At 44.6% G+C, this 23,194-nt stretch overlaps 1 protein-coding gene across 3 annotated transcripts in view; it reads left to right on the top strand.

Moving 5' to 3' along the window:
* LOC144124405 (alkaline phosphatase-like) overlaps window positions 1-23,194 on the top strand; it is a 257,620-nt gene that overhangs the window by 230,742 nt on the left and 3,684 nt on the right. For all 3 annotated transcript variants that reach the window (XM_077657033.1, XM_077657031.1, XM_077657032.1), the window contains one exon: window positions 6,290-6,487. In XM_077657033.1, coding sequence (XP_077513159.1) covers window positions 6,290-6,487 — 198 coding nt within the window. The remainder of the gene's footprint in view (window positions 1-6,289; window positions 6,488-23,194) is intronic.

Here is a 23,194-nt window from a genome sequence, read left to right as displayed (position 1 = left end):
TTGGCCGTGAAGTCGAGCTCTCACTCTAAAAAAATTGAGCTCTATATATCGAGCATTTTTGCTCATTCGTTTTTATTTGTGCACTAGGTGAGTACGGTGCTGTCCAGTCGATGCGTAGGTAATTGAAATCATCCGCCAAAATTAAACAAACATTTGGGAAAAGTGATTAGATTTTTGCGACAGTGAACTCAAAACGGGAGTTAGGTAACATGTAGCAAGCCCCGGTTAAAATTTTTTGAAAGCCCCGTCTATATTTCCCCGATATTGATTCAAGCTACAAATCCACATCCAGTTGAATTGACGGAACAGAATTTCTCACAGCAATCATAGAAACTCCTCCTTTTGGATCCGTTACGGCCTTTTCTTTAAATTGCAGATTTGCTAGAAAAAGAAAGTTCCGAGTCTGAGATTGTTCGATTCAGCCATGTTTCTGTTCCTAAAATGATATCCCCATCAAACGTGTCACCTAGAGACCACATATTCTTTTGGTTCGGCTAAAGGCTTTTGCTTCGGTTAAAGTTTGCAAGCAGAAAGGTTAACTGACTGAGTTTGCTAACTGATTTGTTACTGGAAGGACTGCATGTGACCATTGAGATGGCGACGGTTTTGTTTAAGTTGTGCAACATGGCGATCGGTCTCGTCATATTTGTAGATACTGCCATTTACGAAAAACTTTCTTTACTTTCCGCAAAATCACTTGCCTTTGCGAATCCTCTCAGATTTTTCTGAGTGAATTGAATTTCTGGTGAAAAATTCGCGTCTGTATGCACTTTGGGCGAAGGTACATCATTCAGTTTGTTGGCTTCTCCTTGAATAGCGTTCTTGATTCTGTAGTTACAAAACTTAATAGCGTTAAAGCGCTGAGAGTTACGACTCTTCTTCCCAATACGATGCGCCCAATCCATTTCTTTGTCGTCGAACTTCAAGTCGGTGGGAAACAAAATGTTCTTAATGGTCTCTGTGTTGTCCCCTATTTTCTAGCTCAGCATCAGGCAAACTTATAACTGTTACATTGTTTATACGATGTCGGTTGTTCAGATCATCGACATCAGCCACACCTTCAGTACCTTGTTTGTCAGTTATTTTTAATTTCTGGCCAGCTATGTGCACTGCATTCAGCACCTTAAACAGCACAGCGAATTCACTAATTTTCTTCGAGTCTTAATATGCACGGTTATTATTACCGTGTATTTCAGGAGAAACGTTTTCAAGCTGCGATTCAATCCTCTTATGATTCTGATTGCTAGTAATGAGTGTTTTTTGAACCCCTTTGAGTGTCTCCAAGATTTGGTCCAATTCATAAGGATCTGGGTTTAACCCTATGTCACCGAGACGCAGCATTACTTTCTCGATGCATAGTGCAAGCAGATTTGTTATCATACAAGGACACTAACACCCAGCTTTGAAGCATACCAGTCATGAACATTTCCTTTGAGCACTATGCTTTCCGCGGTGAAAGAACTACGAATATTAATGCGTCACGCGATACCGCAGTGTTCCGAAACTATGAAGGAGGTAGCAAAAGTAGTTCGTCAGCACCCTGTCCGATGAGCCTGCGCTCTCGGCCGCGATTCTGGTAGCACCCTGCCAATTTGACTGCTGCACAAGGAGCTGTAAGAGCAGTAGCAAAGGCATGCTGGTTTCAGTCCTAGAACGTCCATGGAAAGTTTCATTGTGCAGCGGAGTTGTGTTTTTATGAGGATTCCGAGCGATGAGGCGTGGTACTATACTGATTGGACCGCCTTAGCAGCACATGGTAACGCCTTTTGTTTTATTTGTATTTAGTTGAGCAGAACGCAATAAGAAAGCTTCGTGCACGGGCACAAGGAGTTCAATACGTGAGAGTACATCGGTCGAACACTGTTCATTTGAGGTTGATCATTTGTTCAATGACCTTTCCTCCAAAAGCCATTGAATGCGTTCATTCTTGCTAAAAGTGGGGCTTTTGGAAAGTGTTAAATGAACAAAAGGCTTGCTTCTGAACGATGATGCGTGGCTCCTGGTATCAGGACAGAATTTCCGGTCTAAAGAAGGCTACGCCAGTACCCAAGTCATAATTAACTTGCGTCTGTTCCCCCAACCTATTCTACTCTCTTACTGTGTCTTAAGGCTGCAACTATAATTTGTCGTTGTTTTTCACATAGCTGGCTCTCCTCAATTTAAGTTGTGTTGTTGAAAAGGCATATCACAACATCAGTCATGCAGCCATTCTGAATTCCATTGACATGCTTCATCTCCCTCTGAGAGTGCGTAGTTTTGTTGAATCATTTTTGGAAGGCAAAAACTTTGCAATACGCCTCAGCGGCGAAGCGGTCGGATCATTTGTTCCTCTCTGCGGCGTGCCCCAGGCACCAGTATTGTCGCCGAAGTTATTTAATATTGTTTTCATCCCGCTGGCTTGGCGCTTACATGACATCCGTGATATAAAATTTCTTCAGTACGCGGACGACATCACGGTGTGCAGCATTCACCAAGATCCCCGCCCTCAGGAGGCTGCCCTTCAATCTGCCTTGGATGTTACCTCTAATTGCGCATCATCCATCGGACTTCAGCTATCCGTGCATAAAACAACATACACGTCAGTCGCCAACCGCTGGGGACGCTGTAAACTTGCTGCATGTTCAATCCGTCTTTGTTTATCAGGCACTCCACTACAGGAAAGTGCGAGTGTAAAAATCCTTGGCATAATGATTCACCAATCAGGATCAGCGACTGCATGGCTTTCTCAGGCAAAAAGGCAAGCTATTCAGACTTTGTGTTTGATTACAAGAATTGCTTCTAATACTGGTGGTGCAGGCTCGTTCGCTGCACTGCAGTTGGTGAGGGCATTTATGCAGCCACGTATTGTTTATCAAGCCCAGTTTCAACATCTTACTAGAGCCCAATTGGATCGCCTTGAAGCCGTGAACCGAGAGGCTATGAGGACCATTACGTGCCTTCCACGCATCACACCGGTCATAGCTGTACAAGAAAATGCGCAGCTCAATACCATTGATGAGCTGGTGCAGCAGCGCCTTCAAGCGCGCAGCTTTAAAGCCAGTCTATCGCACTCAATCCGCGCATGCACTGAGGACTTATGCAACGTCACACTCCATTCTTCAGCCGCCAACGCCAGTTCTTCCCCCATGGAAGTTTTACAGCTCAGCGACAGCAAGCCAACAGATAATCACCGGCCAACATCTGCTAATTCGGCATCGTTACTTCGCCAGAAATTTGAGGAACAAGTTGCTTGCCTGCCTGAAGGATCCATTGTTGTCTACGTAGACGCAAGCATACAAGACTGCAAAGCAACAGCAGCTATCTACTGCCCGTGCAGACCTGCTCTGAATTAAACCTCTTGGTTTAACTTATAGAAGGACTTTGGTGTAGTCCAGTTGGTATGACATCGTGAAGAGCAAAACCGCAAAACAGGACGGGACTGTGTTGTCGCCTGCCTCAGTCCCGTCCTGTTTTGCGGTTTTGCTCTTCACGAACTCTTGGTTTAAGCTTACGGAACCCCCTTCGTCCTTTTGTGTTGAGCTCGTTTCAGTTCAAGAAGCACTCTGCTCCGTGGCCGACATAACTATACTCCCTGCGGCCCGCGTTTTCATCCGCACCGACGCCCTTCAAGTTGTCCGGTTGCTACGACGTGTTAGCCGCTGTCCAAAGATATGTGAGGACATCCACCGGCTCGCTGCACGCATCCCGCAGCCAGTACGTATTGAGTGGGTTCGACGGGATCTGCTGACCTATCAAAGCCAGGCAGATTTAGCGACCCGCCTTGCGAGTACAAACTCATCACCGCCTCGACTCCTTCATTTGGACAATTTTACCCTCCTTTCATCAAGAAAGGAACTCCTCCGGCGCCGCACACGTGCTCTCATCCCTCCGTGTGCGGTAACCCTCCCCCGCGATCTTACCCGTGCAGAGGAGGTTGCGCTTAGGAGGATCCGGGTCGGGGTTGCCCTCACACCAGCCATCACTCGGAAGTGGCCTCAGTACCGAGAATTGTTTCCTCGGCCAGGGTGTCCTGTATGTAAACACGAGGACATTGAGGTCGACATTCATCACTTACTGTGGGAATGCCCAGCTCTCAAGCCTACAAGGATCCTGCACCTGATGGTAGCAGGTCTTTCACCAGGCAACCCTTCTTCATACAATAACTGGACACAGGGACCGTACCATCGTTATCTACTGGACTTCATCAAATCAGCTAACCTTTTTCCATTCATTTCATCTCTACTACATCATTCATCACACCTTCATCGATCATTGACACCCTGGAACAATAAATTTCGCTTTAAAAAAAGAAAGGAGAGTAGCAGAAAATTGAAGTCACTATGAAAAGTCAGCGTTATTTAAAGTCACAGCCTATCGTGCAGGCCAAAAGTTCGCAAGAAGTGGCGCAGTGCCTTGGAGGCCTTCACCGCCGACGATCGCCGCGGCCAGTGGCCGAGAGTCTTCATTTCCGCCAGTGGACGCGGATCTAGACGCTCCAGTGCACGGCAGAGTGACTGACTTTTGGAGCTGTAGGCAGGGCATTCACAATGACTGTGGGATATAGGCTCGTCACAACCGCAGATGGCACATGCAGGGCTATCAGTCATACTGATTAAGAACGAGTGATGGTTGGTGGAAGCTACACCAAGCCGCAGGCGACACAGCAAAGTTTCTTCACGTGGTGGTAGGCAGGATAAAAGGTGGAGCTTCAGATCTAGGTCCAAGGATTTGAAACGCGAATGCGAGAATTGCCCTGAATTCCACGCGGCAAGCGTGATGTCCGGCGCAAGAGCGTGAAGCCTGCCCGCTGCATCTGATCTCGAAATGGGGATCGACACAAAATCGCCGGCCTGATGAGCAGTTCATGCGACCTCATCCGCACGGTGTTTCCCTGCTACGCCTCTGTGAATTTTATTCAAGGAATGTGCACCTTAACGAATTTTAGGTAAGAGTGCTGACAAGACTGCGCGTGTTATCCTGGAAGCATGCTATACTAAGAGATATAACGACACTTGCATCAGCACAACCTCATTATCACTCTTTGCAGCTGAGGTCCACTTTTTAGATGCCGCTAACATTTGACTTTTTATGTCTTGTTGCTTGCTTGGGCTTGCTGTTATCTTTCACGATTGTTCGTTCTCCTCCTCTTTACCTCTGTTCCTCGCCTTACTGAAAGGTGCACTAAAGAGGGATCTGAACTCGTCTTTTGACCGCGGGAACTCTATCTACACGTTCCGGACACTCTTAGAAACCTCGAATTATTCTCCTGTGCGGCCGATTGCCTAGTTAAATCAGATTAAACGTCCCGGCTCCCGCCTTTTTTTTTTTTAACTCAACGCGGTAGGTAGGCGGAGTCAACCAACGCGTGGAGTGCCTTTCAGCCAGACCAGTGGCGGCTTCGCTTTCGCTTTTATTTTGTTTTTTTTTTTAGATTTATGTGAACAAACAGTTCCATTCAGAGACAATATAGCCGCAAATTAGGCTAACGGAAATAAAAATACACGTGGACTCTTTCATTCACGTATCACTCCGCCGATGGCAGAGCGGGAAGCCGCCACGGGACTGGCTGACGCGTTGATTGACTCCTCCTTCCTATCTACCGCGTTGAGTTAAAAAAAAAAAGGCGGGAGCAGGGACGGTTAATTCGATTTAATTGGGGCAATCGGCCACATAAGATAATAATAATAAGTTTCTAAGAATACTCAGAACGTGTAGAGTTCCCGCGTTCAATAGACGAGTTCACATTCCTCTGTAGCGCGCATTTAAGGTGTGCCTTCCTTGAATAAATTTCAGTTGATAGTCAGCGCTTGTGTGTGGCCCTTTTTTCGTCTGTGGTTGCATGCTTTGGCGCTGCTCTTTTGCTTAGGTTCAAACTGCACCAACTAGCCCAAAAAGAAGTTTTATTGAGACTTTGTTAGTTTCCAAGTGCAGGGAGACTGTAACGAAGATATCCCATGATAAAGGCGTTGTAGAGCTGCATCCCATGAACAAGGCGCAATGCATCGACCGCACTGACGCTCCCCACGACTTTCCCCCCAAAAAGGCGAGGACGTGAGAAATCGCTCTGACAACGTTTCTAATAATCCCGGCTATACACACACCGAGTGTAGTCGAGACCAGTCAACTGTCATGTGCCGCTTGGATGTTTGCTTGAAGACCATTCGGTGTTGCCTGTTCGGTCAGTTGCTGATAATTTCACTGCACGTGCCGCCCAATTCAACAGCCAAGGGAGCAGCTGCACCTTTTGCAGCGCAGCATTTTGTTTTGTTGGGCGCAGTCTCAAAGTGTTCTGCGCCCCTCCTTTCCGCAGGTGGCCGCATCGACCACGCGCACCACACCACACGGGCTGGCCTTGCGCTCGAGGAGATGCTGGAGTTGGACCGGGCCGTGGACGACGCCCTGGAACGGTTCAGTTCCTCTGCAGAGACGCTGCTGCTGGTCACGGCGGACCACTCGCACACGCTGTCTCTCGGCGGACTGAACACCCCGCGGGGCAGGAATGTGCTCGGTATGCCACTTAGACGAGCTCAATAGCAACAACACAGCGTGAAGGAGGCCTATATTAGGAAGATAGGCGGTGGAAAAATCCTTATGTTTGTCTGATTTGGCTGATGTGATCAAGGGACCCGAAACGTCTTTTTTCCTTTTCTTCGAAATTTTTCGCGAGTATATGTTTATTTGTACTATGTTCGCCCTCGCCAGACGGTATTCCGTCAAACTTTGGACTATATTTGTCCGATTTCATTGAACTCTCACTGAAATTAGGAGAAAAGCCGTTCATAGGTCGTAAGGCAAGAGTAGTCCCGATTAACGTGACAAGTTAGGCTATTTGGTACACATTCATCGCCGCCGAGTGAAAATGGCGACGACGAGGAAAGAAGACGGCGGCCAGTACAAGCGCTGACTTGCAACTGCCTGTTCATTCTGATAAAACAGCAATGCATGAGTGAAACGCCAGAGAGAATGAAAATCAGTAGAGCCGCAGTAAGGGTGGGAGACAGGTCAAAAACCAATGAAAAGCCTAAAACACCAGCAAACAAGAAACAGGAGGCACCTTCAAGGAAAGCAGTTTCATCCTCTATTAGGGTGTCTGATGGAGCCTCAATTGAGGCAGTGGTATGAAACGTTGCTGTCACCCGCCTGCATCTTGCGAAATCTATGCGCTACGAAGTTATAAAACACTGCCGTTGTTTGCATCCATCATGTATACATCATGCGCGAGCTAAACGAAGCGTTTCAAATCCCAAGGCGAATTGGCACATGCATTAGTATTTCGTTAGCCGCAGTACCACAGGTGTAGACTGCTTTCGTCGAAGGCAAATCGTTTTGCGCCATGTCTCTTCTTGTTAATGTTTCGAGCTCTTCTGTGGTTTTAAAGTTGTCATCTAACGCAGCTAGTGGCCCCTGGTGCGCCTATGCTCTATTTTTGTCTTTTGTCCGTATGCTACTGCTTCTTCCCCGTAAAGTTCAGCTGCGGGTGAGCGCTTGCGCAGTGCTGTAATCTTTTTGCACTCATCAGTGAGAAATTAGATGCCCTAATGCGCAAAACGATCCCCCCACATCAAATTATCGTGCTGCTTCCATTACAACTGACAGCAAATTATTAAACATGGTGAATGGAATACAGCGGCGCGAGCAAACGAGGACAAGAACAAGGAAAAGACGGGACAGGCGCCAGCTACCAACTGATTTTCTTATCTCGAAAGCACCGCTTATAACCACAACTGAGGCTCAAACATATACAAAACAAAGAATGCGTGGGAAAACAGAAACAGATAAAAAAAACTTGCATAGCTAGAACCGTGAAGAAAGGCAATCTCTTCGTCTGTTAAGGCCCCGCTGCTTAATCAGGTACCACTCTATTATTTCTCCTTCCAGCCTATCTTTCGACCAAGCGATGGATCTGTTTTTTTTTGAAAGCAGAATAACATTTGCACCTACTGCAGTGTGTCGCCATGTGGCTACCATATCCAGCCTTCAACTGCATTTTTCGCTGTCTCGCCCTATCCTTGAAGCACTGCCCTGTCTCTACTATGTATTCCAGGCCGTAGCTAAGAGACATCAAAAGATGACATCAGCGGTGCATTGTGTGAACATAGTTTCGTGTTTTTTTTGCGACATTCATGGCGACGTTTATCATTACTTAAAATCTGCGATAACTTGCCGGGTGCAGACAAAACTGGATTGGCCTTACAGCGGTTGGGCACCTGCTTGATATTTTGTGAAAGGCAATGTATATCCGGTAGTACCACGACTGGTCTCTTTTCTTTGTTCTTTTCTGTCTGAATATTCTTTGAAGCAGGTTTGAGGATTTTCAAAAGTGTCTCACAAAAATTCGTGGCTAAATGACCCGGGTAACCCGCTCTTTGAAGTCTTTTCATTTATGCGTGGAAACTGCGCACCAGTTAATGCTCACATGTCTTTTTCAGAGCTGCAGTTAGGGAAGTAAAAATATTCCGGGTTTGACAAGCTTAAAATGGGCGCTATCAAATGAAAGCAACTCCTTGGACATGCGGGGATTGTAAATCCAGCAAATATGGCCATTCTCTTTGAATACTAGTCTCAAATCTAGGAACTGAAGGCTATCTTCGCTAGGCCCTTCCCAGGTGAAACAGAGCCTACCGGAAACGTTGGTGAAAATAGTGATTATGTCACTGACAATATTGCTTAGTTTAAAACCTAGGTGATCAGTGGGTGCAATTAGATAGTCGTCCACGCAGTTAAATACCCTAATCACGTCAGAGCTCAGAAGAAGATCGTCGATACGTTTGTCAACATACGACAAAAATGTCACTCAAAACAGGGGCTAAGGACGATCCAAAGCAGATACTTTCACATAGAATGTAAAACCAGCGGTCATACAAAATGGTAGTCGAAGCAAGATATAACTCAAGATGCTTTTAAAAATCTTCGCAACTAATACCTCTCTGGTCTTCCACCGTTACTGTCGATCTTTTCTCTGACAGCACTGAACATTTCATTACGCGGGATTGAACATTATAGATCGGTTACGTCAGCTGAAAATGCCGACGCAGCTCCAGGGAGCCCTCCTCTTAGGTCTTGTGTCATTTCGTCTGTACTACGCGCAAGAAAAGGGTCATCAACAGTTACGGTCTTTAGGTGACGTTGCAGGCAGCGTCCAACACATATCTGCCAGGTCCCTTTCTCAGACACGATGGTGCGCAGTGGGCAATCAGGCTTGTGGGACTTCCCCGTGAAGAACACGTCACGAGAGTTTCGCTCTGAATCGTTGACAAGCTTCTTGAGGGACTCTAAGTTCATTTTGGTCAATAACTTCAGGGCTAGCTTCTTCTATGCAGGGTTGAAATTCACTGTGACGGAGTTCTTTCCCAGAGCTTGGGCAGCTTTTTCTTGAGAGGCTTTTCGGGGAGAACCACAAAGCCAGCTTCTTCTCGCTTTGAATGGTCGCAAGACTGTTTTATTTTACGTGAGCATTCAACTTCCTAAAAGGAAGCGCTCTTTTGTGTGACTTGTGTTTGTTCCTTCTGCCTCGTCTTTAGCGCTTTAATTAAGGAAAGATTCTAAAACGAGGATGGGATGGACGACTCCGACTCACGTGTTGCGTCAACAATTCATAACGTCCTTGGCCGCTCTGTCTTCGTCTTTTTCTTCTTCTCTTTAGGCAACTTTTGAGCTCATGCGGGACGCAAAGTTGATCTTGGGCCCTTTCTCCAGCGTAGACGTTACAGGCGAGCGAAATACGAAGATAGAGCGGCGCATTACGCTATGGATTGCGTGACGCAACACGCGAGTCGCAGTCATCCATACCATCCTCCTTTTAGGAAGTCGAATGCTGTCAGAGAAAAGTTGAGTGCTGTTTGAGAAAAGATCGCCAGTAAAGGTGAACTGTTGTTTCGAGACCAGACAGGCATTAGTCGCGATGATTTTTTAACGGGTCTTGAAGTTTACCGTTCTTCGACTGCCACCTTGTATGACCGCTGCTTTTACGTTTAACGTGAAGGTATCTGCATTGGATCGTCCTTAGCCCTATTTTGAGTGACATTTTTATCATATGTTGGCGAACGTATCAACGATCTTCTGAGCTCTGACGTGATTAGGGTATTTAGCTGCGTGGACGACTATCTAATTGTATTCACTGATCACCGACGTTTAACACCAAGCGGTATTTTTGGTCACATAACCACCATTTTCAGCAGCGCTATCGGCGAGCTGTGTATCGCCTGGGAAGAGCGTAGCGAAGATAGCCTCCAGTTTATTTATTTATTCACTTATTTATCATCATACCCACAATGCTTTTGTGTGGCATTACGGTGCAGGGGTTTAAAAATTTAAAAAAATATATACAAATAATACCGCGCAGGTGGTTAAAGATAACATTGAGATCGAAAGAACACAGGATTATTGTGCATAAAAAATGTATGTGCACATTAATTTTCAGACTATTGTCTTGCTCTGCCTGCCAAAGTCATTGATAATAATTTGCAGTTCGTTCCCTGAGTGACAGCAAGGTAATGTCGTCAGCGAATCGCAGGTTGCTGAGGTAGCCCCGAAAACTCCTATCCTTAACTGTTCCGAACCTAGGTCTGTGAATGCCTCATGTAAAGAGATAATACTGTCAAGTTTAACAGAATGGTTAGGCAAATGCAAAGAAAAGGAAATACTGAGCATTGTTCCGCCCGCCGCCACACCGTTTCAAAGGTGACGCTCTAATATCCATCCAACCTCAACAACAGACAAGTGGTCGCTTCGGTCGCCTCTCATACAATATGATTTTTGTCTGCGAAATATAAGAAAGAAAATATAATTTTGGGTCGAATTAGATACTGCCGTCGGCAGTAAGTTTGCCGAGATCATAACCAAATTAATTGTTTTTTTGCAGTACTTTTCTGATGTAGATTAATACTAGTGTCTCCGTTCCCTATGACCTTCTGCTTGTTACTAATAGAAAAGTGAGAAACGGTACGCACATTGCCATTTTGAAACGGACATATTGTTGAAATAGCTTCATTGTATTATCTTTCCTGTTAGAAATATGCTGTCAAAATTTGAACACGAAAAATTAGCTATAAAGAAATAACAATAATTTTTGTTAGTTCAAATATATCATCAGCTTCAGTACGCAACGTTCAGAAGAGCTTACTGGTGCTGAAATGAAAAAGAATTCAAATTGCTTCTGACCCCATTTCTTTGCTACTTCGCGAATGGACATATAAATAAACAATTGTAGAAGTGATAAGCATTGCTCGCCGAGATGCTGCTGCAAGTGATCTGGCCTCGTGCAGTTCAAAAGAAGAAAGATTGAAATTGTATTATAATCCCGATGCAGAGAACTACAGGCACCTCTAGGCAATGACCGCCAGTGATTTTATACCTATCAGTAATCACCGGCTGACCCTCCTAATAACCACCTGGACTCTCCTTGCCAAACAGCATGAACATCATGTTCAAGAGAAGCGATCAAATTTGCTTTGCTAGGTGTTCTTTTATGTCGAATACTCATCGCTGGAGCCAAATTTTTGAAGGACTTTCGATCAGAACTGAACGCTAACCACACCTTGAAAAAATTTAGTTCTGTGAGTCCCGGCAACTGAAGTGAAGCAGCAAGGTCGATATGCTCAGAAAAAAATACCCTGATTATGTGTCTGGGGGATAACGTGAAGTTTCAAACTGAGTTGAGTTCGTTCGCACTTTTCTAAGCTCTTTTATCGGTCCACAGGTTTCTCCACCTTCAATATGTTCATATTTTCCTGCTAAACATCCTGTAAGCAGCAAGTCTGTTGCCATACCTGTCTTACAGCAGCTGTACTCTCGTTTTAATAGCAGTGACTGCATTGGTGAGTTTGGCGCTTTTTTGCAGTTTCCTTATAGCCACAAGATTAGAAAATCTGGTATTTCATTTTTGACTTTTATGGGGCAGTGCCATTGCGTTTTGTTCATGCCACTTCTCAATGCTCTGGGATTGTCGAGCAGAATCCAGGGAGCTAAGGGGAAAAGCAATCATTGCGCACCGCACAATTACAAGCAATCTGCAGGCCGCTGTCTTTATCTTCTGGACCGCTCCTCCTTAATTGCTACTGGGCAGCACAAAAAAGGCGCAGTAGGCAAAATAATTCTGAGAAAAAGCGCCCAGTATCAGGCACGTGCACTGTCTATGGAGTCACTTCTACCCGAGTGAAAGTATGTTGCGTTTTCGCGCTCTGTACAGGGGACGAAGTCAGTGCCCTTGGTTAAGTTGTAGCCTACGCTGATAACAATCAGCATTTATATCTAGGAATTCCGAAGGTGTCATTGAAGAAAAAGCAACCAGAACAGTAGATGCAGAGAATACTTGGGAAACAACAAATTCTTTGATGAATAATCCTAAAAAGACGAAATTAGTATTTTTTCCTCCGTATAGTAGTACACCTATAAAATGCAATATATAATAATACGCATAAAATATCATCACAGCTTGTTTAATAGCTTCCAAAGGAGAAGGTATTATTCAGGCCTCTGAATGTATCTTTAAGCTATGATCCTGCAGAAGTTGTTGATTCTGTGAAAATCCTTAGTGTAATATTTTTAAAGCTCTTGAATTGGAATGATCATGCTGATTATGTCAGATGAAAAATGCCTTCAGCTATGGGTGTTATGTCGCCCGCTGCGCGGTGTTCTTCCTGTCATAGTTAGGTTTTTGCTTTAGAGCTCCTTAGTTCTATCTCACTTATAATATTGCTGTAGCGTTTAGGGAACTACCGGTGCCACTAATTTGCCGAAGTTGCACATTGTCGAAAAAGCGCTGTAATAAATTTGAATTGCGCAAAGGCACGAACCCAGGAAGACAGATAGATAAAAAGAGCGCGTACTACAAACTTTGTTTATTGCGGAAAACGCAATCTTTTAACGCTGGTACTTTATCATTATCAATTTGTTAAAGTGCAAACGCGGGCTAGTTGGTCTTGGTACGTAGAGTGCATTTTTTCTGCTCGACATACACAGGACAAAGGAAGGAGACACGCGCAGGACGAACGCTGACCTCAACTGATGGTTTATTGGCACGAACAGAAATACGTGCACCGCAGGGTTTGATACCCAAGCTCACCAGCGCTTGCCCCGCACATTCACATCTGTATTAACAAAGTTTAACAACCCAGCAGTTTAACCTAGGCACCCATGCCATTCCAGTCTTCTGATAACGCAGCTCCTTGGACGATAATAGAAGAGATGCAGAACTAGCGCATTTATAGCCTTCATTGTGTATCTCAAGAGCCTCAGAAATTCCTCTGCTGCTTGAAGCTGTGCAGCACAGATGTGTTGCTCAGCGCTGGGGTGCACAGTTGTCTGGTAAGGCCAGCGCACCGGCTGCAATGTTCGGCCAGGTGGCTACTCTTTACAAGGGACTCGACTGCTGTACGGTGCTCTCGCAATCTGTCAAGTAGAGTGTGTATCGCATGTTCACCGCCAACATGATGGAAGCCCTTTCGCATCTTCCAGGATTGTGTGCCTCGTAGAGAACAAGGCAAAATCAGAAGCGCCTTGGACAGCGTTCGCTACCGAAAGATGCAGAAGATGTGGGCCGAAGTTCTCTAATGAACCTTTGGAAGTGTTTCCGTTAGTCAGGACGATAGCGTGCTAGGCTGATCAACAAGACAGGGAACGTTGCGTTTCGGTTGTGGACAGCTTATTGTCGAAAGCTGGAGCACCAAAAAAGAACGCTGCCCTAGTTAAAACATTTAACTACATCCAACGCAGTAATCTTGCCCTGGTAGTGGCCGACAAGGAAGGGGGTATCACTGTCATGCCAAAGGGGTCTGCACATTGCTAAAGCGAGCGCCGCAATATTGCTAAGAATTTTAAAACTGTCAAAGCCACCTCTACAAGAGTAAAGAGCAAGGCGTTGGCTTTGTGTGAAATGTTTCCGCTACCAGGCCTTCACAAAACAGTGTCTTCTGCTGGGAAAAATGCATTAGACATCTTGTTCACATCAAATAAACGCAAAATCAATGTGTCTTTCAAGTCAAGTCAAGTCAAGTCATCTTTATTTCAACATCACAAGGATGCTAGGGGCGCAGCCAAAAAGCCTATTAACGGCTTGACGAGGGGCTGCCCCTTACAAAAACTTGGTAACTTCGGCGTATGAGTTGACTATGCAATGAAATATAATTTTAACAGAAACAACAGGGCGAAATGGCACTTTCATATAATGTTTAACTAAATACTGTAGAAAAGGTGACATACGATTGCGGCAAGGAAGAAAAAACATACACGCAGTGTGGAAAACATATTTACAAAAATGCACACTTTCAGTGAGGTAATAAAAATAATAGCGTTATCTGCACACTGTAACTATTGAATTGTGTTTAGAAGAAGAGGCAAGGTGTAACTAATGCTCTGCCGTCCGTAATTTGTCCGGGTTTCTGGAATGACGAAATGATTTTTTGTACGAGTGCTGTAATTGTGAGACTTGCGTTCAAGTCTGTAGAGTTCCTTGAAGAAGATAGCTGTGTTTATGGCTGTAGTCCTGTAGCGCCTTAATAAAGTTCGTTCATATTGCTGCGGGATAGGAATTATATTCAATTTACAAAAAATCGCTTCTGTTGGTGCGTCTCGAGAAACGTTGACGATGATTCTAAGGGCTCGTTTTTGTAATCTATGAAGCTTGCTAACATTCGAAAAGGTGGTGGTCCCCCAAACCAAAAAGCAGTATCCTATAACAGAAGAAAATAGGGACTGAAAGATAATTTTTTTTACAGATTGCGGTAAGCAATACCGAAGCCTGGAAAGAATACCCACTACCTTAGCTATTTTGATAATCGTAGTATCTACATGTTTATTCCATGATAAATGTTCATTAAAATACACTCCAAGGCTTTTAAATTCCGGGACGAGCTCAATTTTTACCGAACCTAGCCACAGCGATAATCCCAGGAAATCAATGATCCTATTTTTGGGACGGAAAAGCATTGCTTTGGTTTTTTTGGTATTAATTTCCAAGGAGTTAATGGCTGTCCATTCATGGAGGGAAAGCAAACACTGATTCGCCTGCCCAAAGAGATCATATACATTAGTTGATTTAAAAAATAGGCTGGTGTCATCAGCATACATTAAAAATGTGCATTTGTTATCTAGACTAGTAACATCATTTATGTAAAGATTAAATAGCAGTGGACCCAATATGCTGCCTTGAGGAACACCAGCTCGTAGAGCCTCTATATCGGAAAGCTGATTGTCAATCTTGACCTGCTGACAACGGAAGGTTAAGTAAGATCGGATTAACTGAAGAAAGACGCCCCGAAAACCGTATATGTCTAGCTTGGCTATTAATGTCTCATAGTTGATCCGGTCGAACGCTTTTGAAAAATCAACGAATATGCCCAGAACAAGCTCCCTCTTTTCAAATGATTCCAGTATTAATTCTTTCTGCACAAGAAGGGCGCTCTCTGTTGACCTGCCTTCTCTGAAACCATGCTGACATGTAGTTATTACGTTGTGTTTTTTACTAAAGCTAGCAATACGTTTAAACATCACCTTTTCTAGACATTTTGAGAAGACGGGAAGTATCGATATTGGACGATAGTTAGAGAGGTCGTTTCTGTCACCGCCTTTATAGATAACAGAAACCCTAGCCATTTGCATCCGCTTTGGGAATACTCCGTTTTCTAGGCAGATATTGAATATGTACTCTAAATTTTGGCTGATAATATCAATGACATATTTAAATGGTTGCACCTGGAAGCCATATATATCACGAGACCTGCTATTACGGAGGGTTGCGAAGTGACTTTGAATCTCATGCTTATCTGTCGGCGACAGAAACGCAGTTTCAGTGGTACGAAATTTTAGATATTCTGCAGAGCGTTGATCATGAGCACTCCTCACAACTGAAATAAAGTGATCGTTGAAGCGATTGGCCAGCTGCCTTCCGGATAACGCGCAGTCGCCTATTTTGATCGATGTACAAGTTTGGGGGTCTCTTTGAGGGTTTAAGATATTGTTAATTTCCTTCCAAACAAGATCGCTTCGTCTTACTGTATTGGAGTTGAATAGCTTATTCATGTAATCTTTCTTTGCTTGGCGAAGAAATGATGTTACCTGGTTTCTGAAATTTTTAAAAGCTTTAAGGTCATCGGGAGCTCTTGAAGAAAGGAAACGGCTGTAGAGTTTGTTTTTCTTTGTTATCATTTCGAGGCAGTCTCTGTTGATCCACGGTTTACGAGCTTTCCTTGACTTTTTGCAAGTTCTTTCAGGAAAGCACTCTAAATATATGCTTGTAATTATCTTTATGAAAGTATCATACGCTAGATCTGGATCATTAATTTCGTACACGCACTTCCAGGACACTTCCTTAAGTTTGGCTCTGAATAGTTCTAAGGTATCTGGGTTTATCGTTTGGTATGTTTGAACTATTTGCTTCTTTCGTTGACGCTTGTTTGCACGATCAGCAAAGAGAAAAATTGGTAAGTGATCACTCAGTTGAGCACAGATTACACCAGATTGTGTGAATGTACACTGAACATTGGTGATAAAAACATCGATAGATGAGCCTGTATGCATTCTTGTTGGCTCCAAGATGACGTTTCGAAAACCGTTACAATCCAAAACCATATTTAATTCACGCTGTTCATGAGATGAAGTTAAAGAATCTATATTGATGTCGCCACCTAATATCAGGTTCAGCCCATTGTCAGTTATCCAGGACAAAAAATCGTCAAGAAACAAAAGAAAAGAAGACACATTTCCACCGGGAGGACGATAAACCACTGAAAACACATCTGAGCCACAGCGATAAGAAAATATTTCATAGTCGTCGACTACCATGGAGAAACGAGGAATAACACAGCCATTAAAAGATTTGTTTAACATTAACATCACACCACCTCCTTTCTTATTAACTCGATGCTGGGAAAATGTATTGTGATCTTCGAGGGTTAGAACTTCTTCATCGTCTCGATACCAAGTTTCTGTTATCATAATTACATCAAATGAGAATTTTAGCGACTTGAGAAAAGTAAAGACCTCATCTTCTTTGTTGCGTAATGACTGAGAATTCAAATGAAAGAAAGAAGTGACATTTTTGTTTTTCGAATGTAAATTAGAAACATCAGCGGGCAAGAAGAGCTGCTTGGCCATGGTGAAGTGGAACAAAATCAACGGGAAACGAGCTCTCCTTAAACTATTTTATCTAGGTCACCTACACAGGCAATGCGGATCGCATCGGACAATTCATCCTTTCTCGCGAAAATGCGTCCATTTCTCGTCCAGACGAATTTCCATTTTTTTTTTCCTTTTTTCGAATGACAGTCATTCCCAGCAGTTTTTTCAATGTGGGGCAAAGGTGCTCGTTAACATAAATTGCTGCACGAGTCCGGCACGGGCTGCCGTTTGAATCACCTTCGGAGTTAGAATTGCCATCGGCAGCGCTTGCCTGTGCAACTGTTTCAAGGTGAAGACTGTCAGTGGTAATCTTTGATTGTCGGGCTTTATCAAGTACAGCATCACGCTTTGACCGATTTCGGAATTGTACGATAATGTTTGGGCATGGGTTATTCTTTGTCGGGACTCGATGACAAATTTCTATATCCTGCATTGTTATCGGCTCCTTGATAGCTTCGCCAACTTTCAGAAGTATCTCTGGCAGCGATTGTGCCCGAGCGTCATTAATGGCAGAATGCAACACCTAGGTTTCTGCAGGGGCACCATAGCTCGCTAACGTTAGATGACCCTTTCATGGTTGCCAACCTGGCTGAGGAGGTAGATTCCTTCCACGAGGTAATGGCCGTTTGGAGGCAGTTGCTGCCTTTTCTGTAGACATTGAAGACATCTTTCACTTCATTCCCCAGCCTGACCTATTAATTGCAGTTACATAGTTTTTCGAACAATCACGCCCTGTGCAATTCCTGAATGCTGCTGGTTTATCTATTGATGGCTTCATGAATTTAGTATCATTCTATCTTGCCTCTAGTTTTATAGATTTTAACGGCAAGCCTGTCATTCAGAAGGCGAGGTCTGCATCCGGTCTTGCATAGTGCCTGTTTAAAGCGCAGTATTTTTATCCCAATATGAAAAGCGTATAAACACCTGCATTGACACGGCTATAATAGCTAAGATTTTTACATATGTGGACGGGTACCTAATAGTTGTCAGGCCACACGCATTTAAAGATAAGGACGACGTGGCTCGACGTATTTACAAATTGTTCAAAAGGGCTTCGTTTCACATTTGAGATGCCAGAAGACCACAGACTTCAGCTTCTGGATTTGTGTTCCCATTTCCGGAAGGCACAGGCATGTCGGAGCTACATTCGAAGCTAGTAAAAACGGGAATCGCCATTAACTGCTTACGTGCTGCTCTCGCATAGTCGTGTGCACACCTTATGGCCACCAGTGTACGTGCAGCACCAGTTCGGGCGCCTAAAGGCCTCGGGCTACCCGGACGAGCTTCTGGCGTCGGTAGCTGACAAACTGTTCCGGCAAGTGGAGAAGAGGAAACGAGGGCGGCCAGAGCAAGCCAGAAGCCAGACAGGAAGGTCTGTCGCCCTTCCCTATATTCATGGTGTCTGCCACCGCCTTAAGGTTGCAGGGAAGTGCGGCGTCCCAGCCGTGTTCTCTGCTCCTGAACAGTTGGCGCGGCTATGCCCGAAGGTAAACGGGCGAAGGACTGGCGCTGACCCTTGCAAGAAGAGGTGCGAGACCCGCTTCGCCCATGTAGAACAGGGAATTGTCTGCAAGATACCTCTGTCATGTCGAAGGAGGTAGGTGCCTAAACGGGTAGGCGCCTAAATGACAGATTGCGAGAGCACCGTACAGCAGTCGAGTGCCTTGTGAAGAGTAGCCACCTGCCCAAACATTGAAGAGGGGGGCCCTAGCCCTACCAGACAACTGTGCACCCTAGCGTTGAGCAACACACCTGTGCTGCGCAGCTTCAAGCAGCAGGAAAGCAGATGATTTTTTGAGGCCCTTGATATACACAATGAAGGCGATAAATGCGCTAGTACTGCATCTCTTCTATTATCGTCCAAGGAGCTGCGTTATCCGAAGACTGGAATGGCTGGATTGTTAATCTTTGTTAATACAGATGTGAACGTGCGGGGCATGCGCTTGTGAGCTGGGTGTGCATATTCTTCTTCGTGCCAATAAACCATCCTGCGTGTATCTCCTTTCTTTGCCCTGTGTATTTCGAGCTGGAAAAATGCAATCTACGTTGTTATTATCACACCACTATCAGAGCCAGAAGAAACCAACTGGAAAAGAAGAAAGAAAAACAGAATCAAGGCAATTTTTTTCATAAACGCGAGTACATTACTGCTCACAGAACACGGTATAAAATAATTCGGAAACAAGATAGCATGGCTAAATGATCACGTGTCTTCTTGCGTAAAGGAATGCGAAAGTAATGAACTTTCTAGAACGCTGGTTTTTTTCCACGGCGCCAGTGCGCGTTATATTTACATTTATTGCGAAGTAATACTACTTTAGGTCGCACTTTAGCCCGTTCCGTGGCGAGGCGGTGGTAGGCACCATTGACCTTTAGCGTGACCTCGCTGCGTGACGTCACACCACGTGACCTAGAGTGACGTCACACCAGCTGTGTAAAAACGGGGCCCCATCTCACGCCGTCGCGAGGCGAGGCGGTAGCCACCAACGGCGGCCTAACTCCCGCTCCTCTCACGAGGGGCGCTACGGTCAGAGTGACGTCACACCAGCCAATCGATACTGGAAGATTTTGTAATGGGCACGCTGGTGAGGGAAATGTTTGTCGGCATACACGGATTCGACGGATGACTTCCTCTTAGATGATTCACTGTAAGCCGTAACACTAGCATAACCCAAGACTACCACCAGCCATACTACCAGCTGATCCCAGAATAACACACTATTGCTTCGCAATCACCAAGCTAAGCCACGGCCATTTTTTAATTTTATTTTCATATATATATATATATAGCACGCAAAACATAAATACCCACGAAAGCAGCAGATTGGACAGCCGTCGCCGTAGCTCAGTTGGTAAGAGCACCGGACGCGATATTCGGAGGTCGTGGGTTCGGATCCCACCGGCGGCATGGTTGTTTTTTCTGCTGCTTTATAAGTAATTTTCTTTAAGCGATAGATTAATCTAAGTATTATTCTCCCATTTCAGCACTACAGATTTAAAAAAAATACAAACGTTCCCCTATTCACCTTGGTTTCGGTGACTGTTGGTTTCCTTAATATGTTTGTCAAACGAGCCACTTATTTCATTTGCCTTAGATAGATATGTTTATTTGAGTGTGCCTCAACAGCCAAGTGGCCTAAACGAGCGCACACTAGGTCAGATACATCAAAAACACCACTTCAAAAGATTTAAAAGCAGGCACGAAAACAACAATTAGGCAAATATGTCCATGTCATTAAACGTTTTGTTATATAAGATTTGTAAACGAGTCATTGGACAGATGGCGTGCAAATCGGGATAAAATGTGTCGAAACATTTTGCAGCTTTTGCATGCGGCACACGAAAATTCAGCGACATCAGTAAGGTCCCACAGTTAATCTAACCACGCACGACGTTTTGCAGAAACTGCATGTCACGTATGCGTCGCCTGTCGCCAAGGGTAGACATATTGAGGTCTGCCAAGAGAGAATCATAGTCGTAGAAACGACGGCGACCAATATATCTATCATAATAGATGCGTATGAACTTACGCTGGACATTTTCAATTTTCGTGCAATAGGCGACAGATACGCTATTCCAGGCTACTGACGCGAACTCAAGACGCGGTCTCACAAGGGCACAGTATAGAGTGCGTAGACATTCGTGCCGTCGAAATTTTTTTGTTAATCTAGAGATAAGACCAATATGCCTCAATGCGCGTAACACAATTGAATTTACATGCAGTCTCGTACATGAGCCACGCGAGAAATCTCACCCGCCAAAAGTGTGTAATCAAACGTAACTGTGTCGCGTTTCCTAGTTAGAGACAGAACGGAAGTCTTCTTAATATTCAGTTTTAAGCGATTCATCAAACACCAATTCTCAACGTTGTTAATGTCAGCTTGCAATTGGCGGCAGTCCTCAATATCTCCAATATTACGGAATAATTTGAAATCATCTGCGAAGAGCAAAATTCTCGAGTTCTTGACATATAACGGCAAATCATTATTAAACACTAAAAACAACAGCGGTCCTAAGTTGGAGCCCTGAGGCACTCCCGAAGATGACAGAAATTCGTTGGGCACACAGCCGGAAAATCGTACCATGTTACGGCGGCTGCCAAGGTAGCTTTTGAGCCACCTGCAGTATATGGGGCAAAGTCCGTATCTCTCCATATTCATCAGAAGTACCTCATGGGAAACCATATCGAAAGCTTTAGTCATGTCAAAGTAGACTGCATCTACCTGACCACGATTAAATACATGTGGCCCAGTATAATCAAGAAAGCTGCATAAATTCGTTTCCCCAGAGCGACCTTTCAAAAAACCGTGCTGCAGAATCGAGATCTTCTGTTTGAAGTATGAGCCCATGCGTTCGCACATAATCATTTCAAAAACTTTCGCAAAAGAACAAATTAGTGACACAGGACGAAAGTTGTTTACATCACAAGCATCGCCAGACTTGAATACAGGAACAACTACTGACAACTTCCAATGACGAGGGAAAACACCAGTTCGCAACGATAAGTTGAACAAATGCGCCAAAACAGGGCCGAAAATGTCAGCGCATCCTTTGATTATGAAGCTGGGAATTTCATCAATTCCTGTTGAAAGTTTTGGCTTAAGTTTCTGAATCGCCGAAAGAACCTCATGCTCGGTGACAATATCATAAGCTAAACAGTCAGCGCTGTCTTCAAGAGTGATAACAGCAGTTGTGTTATCATGGCGCACAAAACAAGAGCTGAAGTGATCAGCAAAAGCTTGGCACACATCTTGATGTTTAAAACAGATGCCATCGCGCGTCATTATCACAGCAGCACTAACCTTATCATTTCTTTGCTTGCGCACAAAATCCCAAAAACTGCTTGGTTCCTTTTTAAAGTTCTGTTCGAGAAGTCTGTGGTAGTCGGCTTCATCACGTGCAATCAGTTTTTTCACAATTTTTCTACACAATGAATATCTTTGGTACCAATATTCACTTTCTGATTTCACGTAGAGTTTGTGATACTTCTGTTTTTTCTTCAAGTAATGTCTCAAATCGTGCGAAAACCAGCATGAAAATCTACACTTCTTCGATTTACGGTGAGGTATACATTTTTTCATTATACCTTGTACAGTTGATGTAAGTAGCTCATTGCCTGTGTTTACATCCTCAGTCTCAAGCAATTCTGACCAGTCGTAGGCCAGAAGATCATTGTACAGCCTAAGGTAATTGCCATACGCGTATCTAAATTTTTCTGGCACCATCTCACGCACTGCACGAAACGACAAGAAGAACGACAAGGTAAACGGGCAATGATATTTGTCTACTAGAACAAGAGGGTCGCGCACCGCTTGCACGCCAAAAAGAGGCACATTAGATAGAATTAGGTCTAAAATGTTTCCAGCACAGTTCTTCATTGTATTAAATTGATATAAACCATGAAAATTACTAAAATCAATTAAACATTTGGCTTTTTCTCGAGTTGCTGTGCAGTCACTAGTGAACAAACCAGTGGACCAATCGACCTTAGGAAGATTAAAGTCGCCGTAGATGTGAACCTTGTACTTCAAAAAATCAATTTTTCCCCATTATCCAAAAAATGATCGGTAAAAACGTTAGGAGCAGAAGCTTTTCTTCGCCGGTAGTCTGGGCTCTACTTTAAGCATGGACTGCTTAGCTGTGCCAAACGTTGCTCGAGGCCGAGGTGGTTGGCTCACCGCTTTCGACGGGCGTTGCAGATGAGTACTCTGGTCCTGAGCAGGAGGCTTCGATGGAGGGGCCGACATTCCAGCAGGCGGATTTGCCGCCACGGCTGAAGCGTAGCTGGGAGATTCCGAGCAGTCAAAATGCGAGCACTCACTCTGGCTGACGGTACGAACAGACGCACTCAGGCCATTCAAAGCCTCACGCAGGAGCGCGCTTTCCGCACGGAGCTGTCGCACCTCATCAGTTAACGCATCCATTCGACTAGCCATTTCTTGTAGCATTAAAACAACACTCGGGGAAGCACTGATGGAATCTGAGTCTTGAAAATCCAGGGAAGAGCGCTGCACTTCGGGGGGCGTTTCTGTGTCGCCGGCTCCGCCGATAAGCTCTGCCGCCGAAGGATCACGCCGCTTCACGCAATGAACACATTTGT

Source organism: Amblyomma americanum, chromosome 3 (genome assembly GCF_052857255.1).
Source record: "Amblyomma americanum isolate KBUSLIRL-KWMA chromosome 3, ASM5285725v1, whole genome shotgun sequence".
In the NCBI taxonomy this organism is placed as follows: Eukaryota; Metazoa; Arthropoda; class Arachnida; order Ixodida; family Ixodidae; genus Amblyomma; species Amblyomma americanum.
This window is presented reverse-complemented; position numbering and strand designations above follow the sequence as displayed.